The sequence below is a fragment of the Martes martes genome, assembly GCF_963455335.1.
Source record: "Martes martes genome assembly, chromosome: 11".
NCBI lineage: Eukaryota > Metazoa > Chordata > Mammalia > Carnivora > Mustelidae > Martes > Martes martes.
The window spans coordinates 58,098,926-58,116,226 of NC_137899.1; the positions used below are offsets into that span (position 1 = coordinate 58,098,926).

The 17,301-nt window shown below is 38.2% G+C and overlaps 1 protein-coding gene across 1 annotated transcript in view; it reads right to left on the reverse strand.

Annotated features, from left to right (window-relative positions):
• Positions 1 to 244: 244 nt before the first annotated feature.
• SPMIP4 (sperm microtubule inner protein 4) overlaps positions 245 to 17,301 on the reverse strand; it is a gene marked incomplete at both ends in the record, with an annotated part of 38,583 nt that continues 21,526 nt past the window's right edge. Inside the window, 5 exons of the mRNA XM_080818646.1 lie at positions 245 to 1,066; positions 3,871 to 3,962; positions 4,289 to 4,463; positions 11,600 to 11,688; positions 14,306 to 14,487. Coding sequence (XP_080674772.1) covers positions 245 to 1,066; positions 3,871 to 3,962; positions 4,289 to 4,463; positions 11,600 to 11,688; positions 14,306 to 14,487 — 1,360 coding nt within the window. The remainder of the gene's footprint in view (positions 1,067 to 3,870; positions 3,963 to 4,288; positions 4,464 to 11,599; positions 11,689 to 14,305; positions 14,488 to 17,301) is intronic.

Consider the following 17,301-nt stretch of genomic DNA (forward strand, 5'->3'; position numbering starts at 1 on the left):
GATTAAAGACTTTAAATTTTTCTGGTTCTAATATTTTATTGAAATTGTTAAACTTTTCAAGAAGTAAGAACATCTCCTTTTCTGGATTCCTCTGACCAGATCCTAACTTAAGTTCCTGAAAACATAAACTTCATTAGCAAGATCATTATGGCTCTTCTAGAAAACAGAATCCAACAACATGAAGAACTGTTATATTTTTACTTTCCTTGCAAGAAGCTGGGTTTCGAAGGAAGGGATGAATATCTCAATTGTAGAAATAATAGGAATTATGGCCATAGAATTGGTGTTTCATCCCTGAGTGCTCCTTATCCCTGAGGTCTTTATGGTCTTGTAGAATTGATTTATGGAAACGTTTTTGGGCACCAGTTTTTGAAAAATTGTTCTTAAGCTCCAGCAGGTCAGTCTGAGGCTTGGCCACTCCAGCTCTAGGAATCCAACCCAGAATAGGTCTTGTTTCCTCATCGTTTTCTATGTCCAAAGACAACTGTTCTTCTCGCTTACTTAAAAAATGTTCTAAATCAAAAGCTTCCAAGTCTGGTTTACTTTCTAAAATACTAGGCTTATTAAGGCTAGCAGAGTTTTGACACATACTACACTGGTCACGTATGACAGATTTAAACCGCTCATATGGAATATAATGGTTTGGGTTACAGTAAGGTATATGTTGGGGTTTTAATGCCAGCTGTCTCCAGTACAAATCTTCTATCTTTTTAGTATCTGTGATTTTTGGAAATGTTTTTATGTCACAAATGTTAGCCAGATCTTTTGTTGGGTAACTAGGTGGGGATGCATAGGCAGATAGCAGGTGTTGTTCTTGCTTAATCTTGTCTTCAATTTCCTGTTTTTTATGGGTGGCTCCGGCCAGTGTGTTATCACGAAGTGCCATCATTTCTGTAGAACTGGGTACAAAGGTATGAAAAGTACACAAAACTCTAGGGGTACAATCTGGACAGGAAGGTGGTTTTTGCTGGACAGTAGCCTCCAGAGGATGTCGGTTTTGAATCAGTCGAGCAATTCGTCCTTCCAAGGGCCTTGGAGGTTTTAAAACAGGATGGAATTTTTCTTGCTGTAGTGGTGGGATAAAAAGGAGGAAATCAGTTAATAAATCTGGCATTGTAAGTTTATCACTATAAGTGGCAGGTCAGATTCGTACCCATTTTCACTGAGTAAACACGGGGTGGGTGTAGGAGTGCATATTGGAATGTTTGTTTGCTTATTTATTTATAGACATTGACATTTATGCCCTAATAAACACATGTTTTTCTCTTCTACTAATATGGAAAGGGGATAGATATTTTTACTTGGCTATAGAAAAACTCCTCAATGTAGGAAGTCTTTGCTTTCAAACTTTCAGAGATATTGAAGGGATCTCAGGAGCAAGACTTCTGCCATCCCAAACAGATGATGGTAACAGTTATTTAAATCTCAGTGAAAGCTTTCTTTATTTGGCCAGCCCAGGTGTTCTTAAACCTTGGTTGAATCAGAATCAGCTTTAGAGCTGGGAGAAAAAAGAGATTCCTAAGCTTGATCCTCTGAGATTGTGATTCAGAGGTTCTGCAGTAGGGCTCAGGAATCTGCTTTTTTAACAAGCATCTTGGGTGAATGCTGAGGCCAGTGATGTGCTGTGCTTAGAGAAACACTCATCTGTGGGGAGCTTGTCATGTCTGTGCTTTTTGAGATGTTTTACAAATATTGTGAAGTATGCCTGGTAACTGCAAAAGTAGTGTGGGTATTTAAAAGGTTATTCATAGATGTCTGTGTTGGGGGACAGGAGGAAGAGGGAGGAGCTGATGAAGAAGGGGCATGTGGAAACTTCCTGGGATGATGGTAATGTTCATTATATCTGTAAGTGGTTGGGTTACAAAATATGTGCATTTGTCAAAACTCATTGAATGTGTACTTAAAATTTGTGCAATTTCATTGAATGTGTATTTGCCTTAAAAGAAAAACTGCAACAAATTGAGCTCTGTTTAATGATATGCATGCTGAATATTTAAGGCTGAAATATCCTGTTGTCTGCAATTTACTCTGAAATGTGTAAAACATAATAAAGTGTATTGATGGATGGTTGGAGGGATAGAAAGATGGATAGATTATGTGATAAAAGAAGTATAGTAAAATGCCAATGGTAGAATCTAGATGGTGGGTATTATCAATGTTAACTGCAAAATTATTTCAACTTTCCATATGTTTGAAAATTTTAATGACAGCATATTGAAGAAAAATTAAAAAAGAATGGATGGATGGTGAGGATGGAATTGATAGAAGAGATAATACAAATGAGAATGGTAACAAACTGTATTTTGGATTTTGAAAGCAAAATGGACTTAGGAGTGTCTTCTTGGATCCTAATTTGCTTGGAGTTGGAGGAATTTTTATGTTATTAACAGATCTGTTATAACCTTTAGCCAATCAGGTTTGAGTAGATACTATGAAGAAAAAAAGAAACCCCAGCTCTTTGAAATACTGTGTTAAATTTTGATAAGGAAAAAGTCTAGGTTGTATCATATCCTACTTTACAGTGTCCTTTTATGCAAGAAGCAGTTTTAAGTATCTGTATTTCATTCTACTACAACAAAATATTTCAACACTACATGTTGAAACATAACATGCCTTCCCAGAGTCCGTTATTAAATGTCTTTTAGAAACCAGCAAGACTCACTAAACCTTACTTTTAAACTAACTATTTTGGGCATATTTTATCTTGTTATTAATAAAAATTTAGTTGTTGATTTACCTGCAGAATAATTTTGCATATAATATACTCAACAACCATCCTTTGTATAATTATATATGTATTTTTTTGTAAACATGATAAAGCTGCTTTCCTACAGGGTCAAATCTGTGGAAATCTGGACAGCTGCTAAACATGCTTGACAATGTCAGTGTATGTATAGTGTTTTCTAGTATTAGAGAATATTTGCTGCAAGTGAAACATAAAGGAAAAAACCCTTCAGTGAATGATAAAGCACAGTCTGTGTAACTACTTCAGGTGTTTCGGTTTTATCACTTTGGGAAATAACTGAAGCTAATGTAAAATAAATGAGTTCAGTCTAAAAAGAGTTCATACTGAAATATCTTATAGTTACCTTTTATGGGTCTTTCCACAGTTTATATCTTTGAAAATACTAATTTTGTTTTAAAAACTTTGTAGTTTTATAGGATAAAATCTAGGCCCTAAATAAAACAATATATATGTATACTATTACATCATTATATTTCATGTGTACAAGTAAACCAACAGGTGATAATTTCTTTCAGGTCATTTCACATAACTGATTAAAAATTCTGTATTAATATCTGCAAAGAACTTATTGCTTTCAATTTTAATTCAGCAAACTCAATTATTGTGGGTATTAGGAAGAGGCCCTATCTCTTCAAAAGTGGTGATACTGTACGAGATACACAAATATATAAAGATGCATGGAATTTATTAAGAATTGCATTAAAGGGTAAGCATTTGTAAACCGACTCCTTTGTAAATTTATATATTTGTGTACAAGATACACAAATATATAAAGATGCATGGAATTTATTAAGAATTTATTAAGAATTGCATTAAAGGGTAAGCATTTGTAAACCGACTCATTTGTAAATTTTAGAAGAGTAGTATAGTAGAACTCTGTTTAAAAAAAGAAAACATAAAACACCAGCGCTGTGAATAGGAAAATAAACCTTGCCTGTTTTTGAAATAGTGGACAAGGGTATTCAAACTGGTTCAACTCAATTCAGTATTAACTTCTAAGATGAGTTTAATTTTCCCTTTGCTAACTTGGTCACCACGACTCATGAAGCAAAGAACAAGTGGGAGGAGGCTAACACCTGGATACTTTCACCCTAAATAACTGAGAGTTGACTGCAATTACTTACAGGCTCTGGGTCAAATCCTATCTGTCCAGTTAACTCTGCTACCTCCTTTTCATGGTAATCATCCAGTTCAAGGGGGTTCATGGGCCCCAGACCTTAATGGAAACATCACATCTTATTACATTGTTAGAGTAAATGAAGGATGACACTTAAATGACCTTTTATGGAAAAACTTACACATTTCCCTTTGTAATATAATTAAAACAAATAAATTAAAAATGAATTTTACCTCCCAGTTTCTCACTAAGAGAAGCTTACCACCCACCCTAACTTCTTTTAGTACTTAGATTAAGAAACAGGGAAAAACACTGGAAGATATAAGCTATATAGATATAAGAAGATAGAAGCTATATAAGATATAACAGCATTTCTCAAATATTCTAATTTTGTTCTTTTTACTTGGATTAAAGTAAACCCATACCTGTAAAATCATGAGTGTACGAAGTGATCCAATGGGACCTCTCAAGATTTCTTTGTATGTTGGCTTCTTTTAGAGAGCTAATTGGGTCCCACGAATTTAAAGAAGTGTTAGGAGCGAAGGTTTTAGGAGGTTTTGGGTAGAATATGGGCTTGTTTTTCTCAACGCATTTAGGAAACTAGAACATGAACATAAGAGTTTATCGTCATTAATGTTATCTAGTAGAATAAGGGCTGATTGACCATGTCAGCAGGAAGGAGGGTAAAGGAAATTCTAAGCTGAAATCAGATACTGTTTTTTTCTTCATTAATTACTAACATTCTTCAACTTAACCATATTTAGAGTTAAACACAATATTTTATCAAAGGAATGGTGAGGTCTTTTCTGAAAGTTCTTTGCTTTAGCAGGCACTCTGTCTGATAATGTACATTGGAGAAATGTCCCTGGGAATACGCTACCTCCAGTAATCTTTTGTTAGAGATATAAAGGCTCTGAGGTACTCCTTTGGCTAAGTACAGCCAAAGTTGTGTGCCTCCCACTTCTCTTTCCTTGCCTGAAGTGGCACCATTTGATATATTATTATTTTTTTTTTTTTTAAGAGAATGGGAGGCAGGGATGAGGAAAGAGAGAGAGAATCTTAAGCAGACTCCATGCCCAGGGCAGAGCTCGACACTGCTCATTCGACCTGAGCCTAAATCAAGAGTCTGATGCTTAACCAACTGAGCCATCCAGTGCCCCATTTTACTGATTTCTGATGAAGTTTAAGTCACTCAAATTCAAATAAAAAATTTTATTCTGTTGACATAACTGTTTACTATGGATTTTATTTTGTATTTTCAAAAGGATGTATAAAAGTAAATGAATGAGTGAGTTTCATCGTAGTCTTTTTGGCTCTTTAGAAATTCACTTTTTCTCAGATTGATGACACTCAATAAATATTTACTGAGTACCTATATGTGCAAGGTAGTTGCAGGGAACAAGGATGGATAGAAACAAGTCATCCAGGAATATTGACTAGAGGGGAGATAAGGCATGGACATAAATGACTATAAGATGAAAGGTAACTCTTTGTTATAAAAGAGGTTAAGAAAGAGTTATTTGTTTAAAAAAAAGTAAGAATTATTTGTAAATTCAGAGGAGGAAGAGATTGATTCCAGCTGAACAGGGAAGTAGGTCTGGGAGCAGAGAAGAAGGGAGACAAGAGACCATGTTATGTTATGTTACAGAAATAGGCCTTTAAGGACATGCAGAGATGGGGAGGCCCAAGGAATAGTAAGAGCAAAGGTATGGATGGTGGTGGAAGTATTGAATTAACTTTCTTGAACACTATGCATTTGTCCTGACAGTCAGGCCCACCCTTACCATTTGCAGGTCTTAGGGCTAGAGTATAGTGAGAGCCCACATTCCATCAGTCTAACTAGCTTAATTTATAAATTAAGCAAATAAGCTGCTAAAGAAATAAAATGTGTTTCATTCTTCTACCTTGACAAAATACCTTCATGACAACTTGGAAGACCACATTCAAATTTAGACTTCTTCGACTATCCTAATTCTGTATTGGGATATGGTAGTTCAGAAAGAGCTAGTCGGTGGCCCTTGGCCTCAGCATCTCTTACGGCTTTCTTCCTGCCCCCAATTCCATCCCAAATTATGAAGTGTCTTGGATATAAGGGTACCCTGGCCCTAGATTCAAGCTCCATTATGCCTTTTACCTCTGCTTCCAGTAAACAGCCACCACTTGGCCAACCCTTTGAGCTAGAGGTATATACTGGCTTAGAAGCAGTGTCAACCCCTGGGAGGATGGACCTGAGGAAGAGACCCCCATGAAGGCCCTAGCACTGGGGTCAGTGCCATTTTGTCAAGGATTTCTTCAGTCCAACATCAGGCTGGGGTGGGAGACTGGGGAACATGGGCTCTTGATAGATATATCCCCTTGTACCCATAAACATTCTGTGCCATAGGGAGGGGTACAGCCAGAGGAAGGCTAGAGCTGGGCCAAAAGGCATGGGGCCTTCTAAAGTTCTGGATCTAAGGGTGATGCTGATTATAGCAACCTTTTGAAGTTGGAATGATTCCCATTTTCCATATATGGAATAGTCATGGTAAAAGGCACTGACAGAAGACTGTTTCAAGTATTAAGTAATCACCTCTATAAACCTTTAACAAATATGTGGTTTGTTTATTCTTTGTTCTCTCTCTCTCTTTTAAAATATTTTATTCATTTATTTGACAGAGAGAGACAGCACAGCATGGGTAGCAGCAAGCAGAGGAAGAAGGAGAAGAAGACCCCCACCGAGCAGGGAGTCTGACATGGGGCTCCATCCTAGGACACTGGGATCATGACCTGAGCCGAAGGCAGACACTTAACGACTGAGCCACCCAGGTGCCCCATTCTTTGTTCTCTTTATCATGATTTGCAAAGGCAACTTAGAAATAAGGACTTTTTAAAAAATATTGTTCCAAGGGGCTGGATTAATCCTGTGTCTTAATCTAGTTTAAATAACTGTAATGACCTACTGAAATGCAGGCAAGGGTACAGAGGAAGAAAGAAGGGGATGTGAGATTTTATTGGAACCTGTGGTGTCTTGGAAAGAGTTTAAAGAGTCAGGAATAGGGACACCTAAATGGCTCAGTCAGTTAAGTGTCTGCCTTTGGCTCAGGTCTTGGTTCAAGTCCCACATCCGGCTCCTTGGTCAGTGGGGAGCTTGCTTTTCCCTCTGTCTACCACTACCCCTGCTTATACTCTCTCTCTCTCTCTCTCTGACAAATAAATAAAATCTTAAAAAAAAAAAAAAAAGAGTCAGGAATATTTGAGAGTGGAGAGCTGGCCAATTTTCAGTATGTTAAGGCAATGGTATTCTGAGAGGATGGTGAGAGGGGCTGCTGGTGATCATCCACCCACTTGATAGGAATTCGTTGATCCAATGTACTATTCACAGGGTGACGTTTGTGTTTGACATGCAAGACAAGTACAAAAGCAGAAAGGAATTCTGGTTCCTGAGATATTATGTAGCTAGGCAGATACTCCAGTCTACAAAGGAGTGGTGTCAGTTGTTTTAACTGTGGAATACATTTTCAGAGGAGGAGTGCCATATAAATTGTAGTTACATTCCCCGGTAGCCCATAAAGTCTGTGTAACTCATAAGTCACCTAATAAACATTTGGTGAATACCTGGTACATGCACAACTATATGCAGGCATCTAAGGGTCTGTGGTAAGGACCAAAACTCCATAAGTTGCCACAGAATAACAGAAATTAATACTTTATAACACATTAAAAAAAACAAGAAATTAAATATCGTTTTTTGTTTTTAGTCTTGAATGATGGCACTTAATCAGGTTTTATAGGGGGAATAAGAACAGGTTTATTTTGGAGACCACTCTGCCCTTTGGAGAGCTTAGTACTGGGTATCCTGGCTCCTTAGTGGATCATATTTCACTTAATTCTTTTATATCAGCATCATTTTACATTAAGTTGTGATTAGAATTTTTTTCATTTATATACAAAATGAATAGAGAACACAAAAGAGAGTGTGTGTGTAAATAAGAGATGAGAGACTGGCAGAGATACTTTCCTTTGGTATCTAGCTAGGACTTGGAAAGAGAGAGTTGAAGGGAGAAGAGGTTGCACAATGGGAGGAAAGTCTGCCTGTGATGGAGGAGGAAGAGTGGAGGGGCAAGACCATAAATGGGGAAGCCTGCAGGGTAGAGAAGAGAGAGCCTACCAGTTTATTTCCCATTCTGGATGCGTTAGCTGTTGCTGGAGATGAGCAGGTGGGAGGGTGGGGCCCAGGGTCCTGGTGGTAATGGAAAGGTGAACTGTGGGCAGCCAGTTATTTGATGACACATCTCTAAAGGAGGTACCTGTGTCCTTGCCAAATCTATTGTGGTTATTTGAGGATGAGTGTGAATTATGGGTGTTCTTGTGGAGAGATAGAACTGTCCTAGGAATGAGGAATGTATCTCTAGGAGGGGGATGGGCACTTCAGATTAGAAAAATAGCAGGTGGTTCAAGCAGGAAACCACAATCCTCTGTAGGGGTGATAGGAGTGGATGCTCTTTCCAAGGGACGCCAAAGGTCTTTCCAAATATTTACAGTTAAGGAAAATTGGATAGTAGGCTCAGTTAGCCTTTGAAAATGGCTTGTTGGTTAGAGAGGTTTATGGCACTTGACCTCTGTGGTTATTATATCTCATCTTACTGAAAAGATCATTACAAGGGGCAACTGGGTGGCTCAGTTGGTTAAGTGTCTGACTCTTGATTTTGGCTCAGGTCGTGATCTCAGGGTCATGAGCTTGAGGCCCTGTGTTGGGCTCTGAGCTGAGTCTGGAGCAGAATGTAACATTTAACCCTAAGCTTTCTGTCTACTAATAGTGCTGAGTGCTCTTACATGCATTTCATTCTCAAGACAACCCTACAAGGTAGAGTGCTTTACGATTGCTATTTTATCTATGAGAAAACTGAGGTAGTAAAGGGTTAAATTTATTATTCAGGGCCATACAACTGATAAATTTTAGAGCCAGGAGCTGCGCCACTTTAAAATGAATACTCTTTACCAAATGTTACACATGTCTTATTGGCTTAGATAGAAACACTAAAATACGGCTTCTGGGGTTTTCTGTTCTATAGCCAGGAGATATATTTTGGAACGACTTAAGTTACTCATGTCCTTACCCCTCCTCCCACCCTCAGAGAATGACGATTATAATTATGTCATCAGTTATGATGTGAGTAGAGTATAGCCTGAGAATTGGGAGTTGTAAAAGCACCTCAGGTGATTCTAATGTGCAGCCAAGGTTGAGAACCACTGTTCGAGCAATAGGAAAGGTAAATACTATAAAAATATTCTCCTTTAACAAAAATAGAACATTGCAGATAAAGTTGACCACTTCCCCCAGTGAAGTGGTGAAAGGCAGGGGAGGACAAGTATAGGTATTATCCTAAAGGGGGAAAAATGAGGCATGAGATACTCCCATCAAGCTCAATATTAATTTTATTTTTATTTTTTTCGTCCAGCAAAGTGCAAAACTTGATTAGAATTAGGGATAAACCAGAAAAATAATTGAGAAGTTGACAAGATTATAATAGATTAAGAAAAGATTAATCATTGGAAGAAGAGTCAGATAAATCAGTCAAAAATATTTACATACAAAGTGCTATGGGAAATATACGTATTATGAAATATTCCATTTTTAAAGAGCTTGTAATTTAGTTGAAATATAAAATACATGTGAAAAATTACTGGTTACAGTAAGTGTTTCAGAGGGGTGCCTGGGTGGCTCAGTGGGTGAGCCTCTGCCGTCGGCTCAGGTCATGATCCCAGGGTCCTGGGATCGAGCCCCACATTGGGCTCTCTGCTCAGCAGGGAGCCTGCTTCCTCCCCACCCACCCTCTGCCTGCTTCTCTGTCTACTTGTGATCGCTGTCAAATAAATAAATAAAATAGTTAATAAAAAAAATAAGTGTTATAGAAAGAAGAGGAGAAATCACTTCTATTGGAGTAATAATGCTTATAAATTATAGCACTTTCTATTTTTCAAAGTGCTTTTATATCGTTCATATCCTCATATCCTGTGAAGTTTATAGGACAGATTTTACTGAAATCATATAGGTACATTTTACTAGTGAAAGCTCAGAGAAGAGAAACAATATTTCTCATATCACCAAGAGAACAAATGGCAGAAATAGGAATAACTAGAACACAGGCCTGCTGATTTAGTTCACTTTTTTCTTTTTTTTTTTTTAAAGAGATGGGTATTTGAGTTTGTGTGTGGTTTTTTTTTAATTCATTTATTTTTTAGAGAGAGAGACAGAGCATGAGAGGCGAGAAGGTCAGAGGGAGAAGCAGACTCCCCGTGGAGCTGGGAGCCCGATGTGGGACTTGATCCCAAGATTCTGGGATCATGACGTGAGCTGAAGGCAGTTGCTTAACCAACTGAGCCACCCAGGTGCCCTAGTTCACTTTTTGATGTGCAGCAGAAACAATGAGAGTTGAGCTGAGCCCTGAGGAATGAGCAAGTTTGAGATAGGCCAAGAGGCCCTAAAAGGAGAGCACTCCAGGAGTGGGACATGGCCATCCACCTGTTCAGGGGACCTGGAGCTGAGCCAGGCTGTAGGAAGTAAGGAAGGCCAGACTCTGAAGGGTCTTTGGAGCTCAGTTAAAGCCTTGGGATTTACACTTAAGTAAAATGGAGCTAGTCAAGATTGTTGCAAAGGGGCAAGATACGGGGACAGCAGCGTTTTCCTGAGCAGGACGAAGGGAGGGAGATTAAAAGAAAGAACTGAGCCACAGAGCTGGAGACTTGGGCTATAACGTGTAATGACAGAATAGTCCCAAGAATAACTTCTCCTATTTCTAGGTTGCTTTGATACACAGTTTTCATGGAAGAATGAAAGAGGTCCAGTAAGATAGATGATTCTTTAAGGATTTTTCTTAATGTACAACTTTACAAAGAACAGACACGAAATTGCTTCCTTCAGAGGTGACCGTGTGACACTGCAGGGACCACACTCCAGCCTGCCACAGTCGTCGCCTCAGATAAAATTCAAATGTTTCTAGCCTTGTATAATTATTTCTTGCCCACCTCATGGATTCTTAGATGCAAGAGGATGATATATGGAGAATGCTTGGCACTGCCTCTCACAGACTTACTGGTCAATGTCAGCTCTTATAATTTTCAAGTGTGTAGACCTTTTCTTTCATGATTTAAAATTTTTTCTTGCTATCTACGTGGAGTCCTGGTACAGAGGTTAAGAGCAGAGACTGGAATCTGACAAGCTTGAGTTCTATGATTATAAGATAGCCACAAACTCTCTGAGCCACAGAAATGGGAATGATGACACTAAGTTTTAGAGTTCATGTAAGGGCTAAGTGATATACTGTATCCAAAGTGCTTAGTGTTTAGCAATTTCTCAATGCACAGTGGCCATTGTTTTATTTTTCATTCTACACAAATATAGTGCTTAGAACAATAAATTGTAAATCTTCCTGAAAATTTTTCATTTACTCTGTATATTTGGAGTTACTTAATATACTGTGAATTATAAGAATAGGGTTGGGGAGTACACAGTGAGTGAAATGCAGCCCTCCACCTTCTTTCAGTGGGGAACCTTTTTTTGTAATCATGGAAATATTACATAACTGCCCAAAGTATATGAAATCAGCTAAGAAAATAAAGAATATATATCATGGTCAAAATCTCAAGTTTTTAAACCAGATAGAAAATAAAAGAATCCATCTTTTGGGTCTTTATAAATGTATATAGTAAAAACATTTTTTACTTTGTTTTAAACACACATTTTAAAAGGTACTTACATCATAGTATACACCCTGGCCTGGCCAAGTCAAGCCTTTCTTCTTTGAGTCCATTGGAAGATCAAGCAGTTCATATCTGTAAGGATTACCTGAAATTTTCGGGAAGAGTACAGTTATCCTGAATATACAAGAACAGTTTTCTGTGAATGGGGTTTTGGGGTACAATAAATAGAAATGAGATGATGGAGTAGAGAACAATGCAGGTGCACGTTTTAGCTACTGTTGTAGCTTTGAATTCTTCCTCCTCTTAATGAGCAGCACATGGGCCACACAGAGTGAGACTGAGTCTCTAACCCGAGGTGTGGCCAGCAGCACAAGAGAGCCGTACTGCACCTCTCTGATTAATGAAAGGGATTCCCGGTCAGTTGTCAACTTTTTTTTATTAACATGTAATGTATTATTAGCCCCAGGAGTACAGGTCTGTGAATCATCAGGCTTACACAATTCACAGCACTCACCATAGCACATACCCTCCCAAATGTCCATAACCTAGCCACCCTATCCCTACCCCCCATCACCCAGCAAACCTCAGTTTGTTTCCTGAGATTAAGAGTCTCTTATGATTTGTCTCCCTCCTGATCCCATCTTGTTTCATTTTTCCCTTCCTGACCCGCCAAACCCCCAACGTTGCCTCTCAAATTCCTCATATCAGGGAGATCATATGATAATTGCCTTTCTCTGATTGACTTATTTCGCTTAGCATAATACCATCTGGTTCCATCCATGTCATTGCAAATGTCAAGATTTCATTTCTTTTGATGGCTGCATAGTATTCCATTGTGCGTATCTACCATATCTTCTTTATCCATTCATCTGTTGATGGACATCTAGGTTCTTTCCATAGTTCGGCTATTGTGGACATTGTTGGTATAAGCATTCGGGTGCACGTGCCCCTTTGGATCACTACATTCGTATCTTTAGGGTAAATACCCTAAAGGCTTGGCAAATACATTTCTATACCACCTGATTTGGGCTTTTCCTGACCAAATATCAAGACATAGAATTAGTACTTGTTACCAAAAAGTTATTGCAAGAGAACATTTTAAAGACTCTAGCTTCTTAGGTATTAGTGGTGGTTTGATAAACTTTATCAAACACAGCATGGACTCCACTGGTCCTGTAATAAGTTCCGCATTAAAGAATGCTCTAACATCCATCCTCAGGGGTGATAAGAGTGAAGGTTGGCATTTAGTGAACATTTACCATGCACCAGTGCTGTACTAAGTGTTTTATATCTATCGTCACATTAGCATGAGGAATGTATTGTTATTTCCACTTTAACAAATGAAACTGAGGCACAAAGAATATAAGCAGCTTGCCCAAGATCACACAGCTGGTAAGTTGAATAATTCAAACTCAGGCAATGTGGTACTAGGGCCTGCACTCTTAACCCATATACTATTGATTTCTATTAGAGAAAAGTTAAAGTAAGTGTAAAGAAAAGAGTAGGAAACCTAATGCAGTAGTAGTTTTTGGAAAAGTCATTTATAAGGTCATACAATATACTCATTTTTTTTTTATACTCATCTTTTGAAGTCCTCCAAGAGGAACTTTGCTATGGTCCATGGTATGTGGCAGAGCTAGAATTCTATCCATGCAGTCTGACTCTGTAGCTCTTAAACACTCCACTATTATGTCTCTCAAAATGTTACTATGTCCTAATGAGGTACTGAAGCCGATATTGATGATGGTAAACATTTGGACCTCAATATTTATGTACAGAGGAACTGCATTATAGGACAGGTCTTGGGTCTTCCCTTCCTCACAGCCTAAATTTATTCAACAAATGTCTTTCTCTGCCAACCATGCACCTTTTCTGTCACCTTCAATTACCTCTTCTCTAGTATGTTCAGTCTTTCTCCATAGGTTTTTTTCTTTGTGTTAAGGTGTCTAGTGTAGGGGAATCTTGATGACTAGTATATCGGCTTACTATCCTAATACACATCTGGAAAGACCCCAAGGTTTGCATCTGAAGAAGATGCCCCAAGGTGTTAAGAGAACCTAAACAAACTGTTCCCATTTCCTTCCGAGTGTTATTTCAGTGACAGCCTTTCAGTTTCATCACAACTGCTATACTCATGTCTAGACCCTGATGATCTGATCCAAATATCATCCTTGTGCTGATCACCTGAACTAGGGTGAAATCTTGAAAAGGTAAACCATGAGAGAGAGCAGGAAGGAAATGAAAACAGAAAATACAGGTAGAATAAAAACAATGCTATAATGTTTGGTTTCTGATTCTACCATGGAAGGCTCTGTATAAAAAACAAAAGTTAAGAGCACCTGCAGAGAATCTGATGTCCTTGGTCTGTGGTAGGGTCCCAGATAATTCTAAAGTGCAGCCACTATTAAGAACAACTTTCATGGGGCGCCTGGGTGGCTCAGTGGGTTAAAGCCTCTGCCCTCGGCTCAGGTCATGATCCCAGGGTCCTGGGATCAAGACCCACATCGGGTTCTCTGCTCGGCAGGGAGCCTGCTTCCCCCCCACCCCCACGCCACCCCCGCCTGCCTCTCTGACTACTTGTTATCTCTGTCTGTCAAATAAATAAATAAACTCTTAAAAAAAAAAAAGAACAACTTTCATAATCTACTGGTAGATCACACTTTTGTGACTTGAGTCCTTTGCCCTACTTAGTTAATTTTATTATTGAATACAATTCAAATATGAGAAGACTCAATACTGTTCTGATATCAAATCACATTTACCTCTTGTTTTCAAAATTGTTGTACCATAAGCCTTCGTTGGCACAGTGGGAGGAAATGGCTGTTGGCTTCGGGCTTTAATGCCTGTGTAGAGATCCTTAGGTGATGTAAACGTCGGGAACATGGCACCGCGGGAGATGTGTGTGTGGTATGGGTGTTCAATCGGATATGAGGAACAGATTTCTCTGAGATTTAGTTGAGCAAACAAAACAGAAGTGCAATTGAAAAAAATTAATCATCAAGTATTTATTGGGATTCTTCTGGCAGGTACTGTTCTAATCCCTGAGGATATGACAGTGAGCCAAAGTCCCTGGACTCGTGGAGTTAGCTTTCTGGTGGAGTATATTCCACTAAACATGAGATTTTCTTAATTTTGCTAGACAAATTAATTTTTAAAGTAAATCATACTGAATTATTTATTGGTGTATAACTCTCACGACTATTGCAGAAGATACATGAAATTTGTAGTTTTTTAGAATGCTATAGGAAGTATTTCCAATTGCTTTTCAATTCCTGCCACTTGTTTTAAGAGGATCCCAGTACTTTATTTTATGGGATCATTTTGTGCATTCAGTATGCAGAGTGATCTCTAATCATTTTGCATTGAACTTTCAATCTAGACCATCTGTTTCTTTTAAGCAGTCAATCAACAAACTATCCTGCCTGTTTATGTATGCAGTACTGTTTAGAAATCAAAAAGCCGAAAATTGCTAGTGTGCTGATGGGAAAAAAAAAACAAGTTAAAAAACCCACAGGGATATAATTTTCCTATGATTTGGAAAACTAGCAGAGTTCTTAAAAGAACAAGCAGAGCGTTAAAAAAATTGTGAGAGCTGGCCCAGATTTGGGCCCCTACTGCTTCCTTGGCTCACTGATGCAAATGTGTACTGAATTCAGCAGCCTTGGCATCTTGGTGGGCTCTCCGAAATACCTAGCAGTATAAGATTCTTAACAAGTTCTTGGTCTCTCCTAGATACCACAAGAAGTTAAGGTTGATTTGTAAGAGAAAAAGTTGACTCCAAGCAAAAGTCATTCACAAGGCCAGCTAGTTTTTTCTGTTTTTGTGTAAAGTGATTGGTTTTCTTGCCCTTGTCACGAATTCTTCTCCCGTGAACACATTTTTGCCTTGGGTGTAGCCTCATTTTATTGTGAATCACTAAGCACTTTTCTGACTTATTTACTTTGCTTAAAAAGCACCACATCAACTACTACATGTTTGGTATGAGGCACAAGCTCATTAACTCTGTGATGACGTGAGAACATAGAATCAAGACTTTCATTCCTCAATTCTAACTGACTGATGTCCCTCGTAATCATAAAACCACTAGCCTAGTAACTGCTTTGAGTGAAGCAATACCAGCTGTACTTCATTTTATAGAAGACACAATAATTTCCATTTATTCTAAATAAATATTTCCATTGTCTAATTTGGTGGATTCTGTAGCTAACTATCCCTCTTGAATTCACTTCCCCTTACAAATTGGCTTGAAAATAAGTGATCATTTATAGTTTGAGCAAACTATTTGTGTGAATAAAACAGGAATGAACACATTTTTGCTCATGGAGAGGATGTCCAGTCTAAGTTAGGAAAAGGTTGGAGTTTACTGAGGTCTAGTAAAAAGCCCATGTTCTAGGGGAAGTTCTTAGATATTCAGAGCCTTGGGTGACTGCAGGTGAAGTGGTCAGGAAGCAGGGGACCTGGGCAAGAAAGATAGAGACCCCGGGGACAGTGGAGAATGGAATGAGAAAGGCTGGGGTTCAAATACTGTCCAACAGTCAAAGACATTTAGTCACAAAACGTATTGGAAAGAATGGCTGAGTTAATAGAGTGTAATGATTGTCTCAATATGTGCTAATTAACTTACTTATCTGGGAAGAAGATTCATCCTGATTCTCTTGGATTTTTTCCTAGTATGTGTCAGTTTGAGCAAAGATGGATGAATTAGTGGGAATGGGGAATCAATGAGGGATTAAATTTTTAAACTTCCAATGCTATTTCCCACAGACTTGATGAAGTTTAAGGAAATGTGGTATGACTGTTTTGTAAAATGGTCACATTTGTACAAAAATATCTCAGTGGGTAATGTGGAAGGTCCTGAGACATTATAACTACTGTCTGAATAGGAATTATACTCAGAGGACACTGCCTTGACATACTGTTAATCCCAACAATAACTACAACAACAACAACAACAGTAAAGCATTTGTATGCTAGGTCTTGCGCTAACTGCTTTATCTCTAACCTTTATCAGAGGATCATTCAACAAGGTAAATAAATGCTAGCATGCTCCCAGAGCGTCAGGGCAGGGTGGCCCGGTTTTCAACTAATCTGATGCTGGTTAGGACTTCCTGACAAAGGCCATTACATTGGTTTTCATTGTATCTTGTTCTCATCACAAAGACATGAACGGAAAGTAGAGATTGAGGCCAAGATCATGCTAAATTACAAAAAAAGAACTACAAAAATTTCATAAGCCATTTTTTTCCCCTGGGGATTGGTTCCCTTGATAGAAAGCTTGCAAAGTGTGTATACATAGTTATTGGGTCCTTTTGGTTTTGTCTGTAGCTAGGATTGTGGCTTTGTGAAGGAGGGATAAAAGGTTAGGAAGTTAGGAAGGCACGGAGAGGCCCTGATTAATTATGATCATTTGGGATGAAGGCAGACATTTTTTCCCCTCAGATTCTAGAAACTATTTCCTAGTTAATAGTATTGAGTTATTTCTGGTAATGATTTAGCAAAACATATTTTACTCTAAGACCTGCAAGCTATGGACTTTGTGTGTCTTGAATTTATGTATAATACAAGATTTTATTCAATATCTTGTATATATTATAAAGGTTATTTTTGTTTGTTAAAAAATCTGAGTAAAGTATGGATTTTAGTTAATAGCAATGCATCAATAATGGCTCATTAATTATGACAAATATACCATACTAATATAGGCTGTTGTTAATAGGGTAACTGGGTATGAGGTATATAGGAGTTCTGTACTATTTTT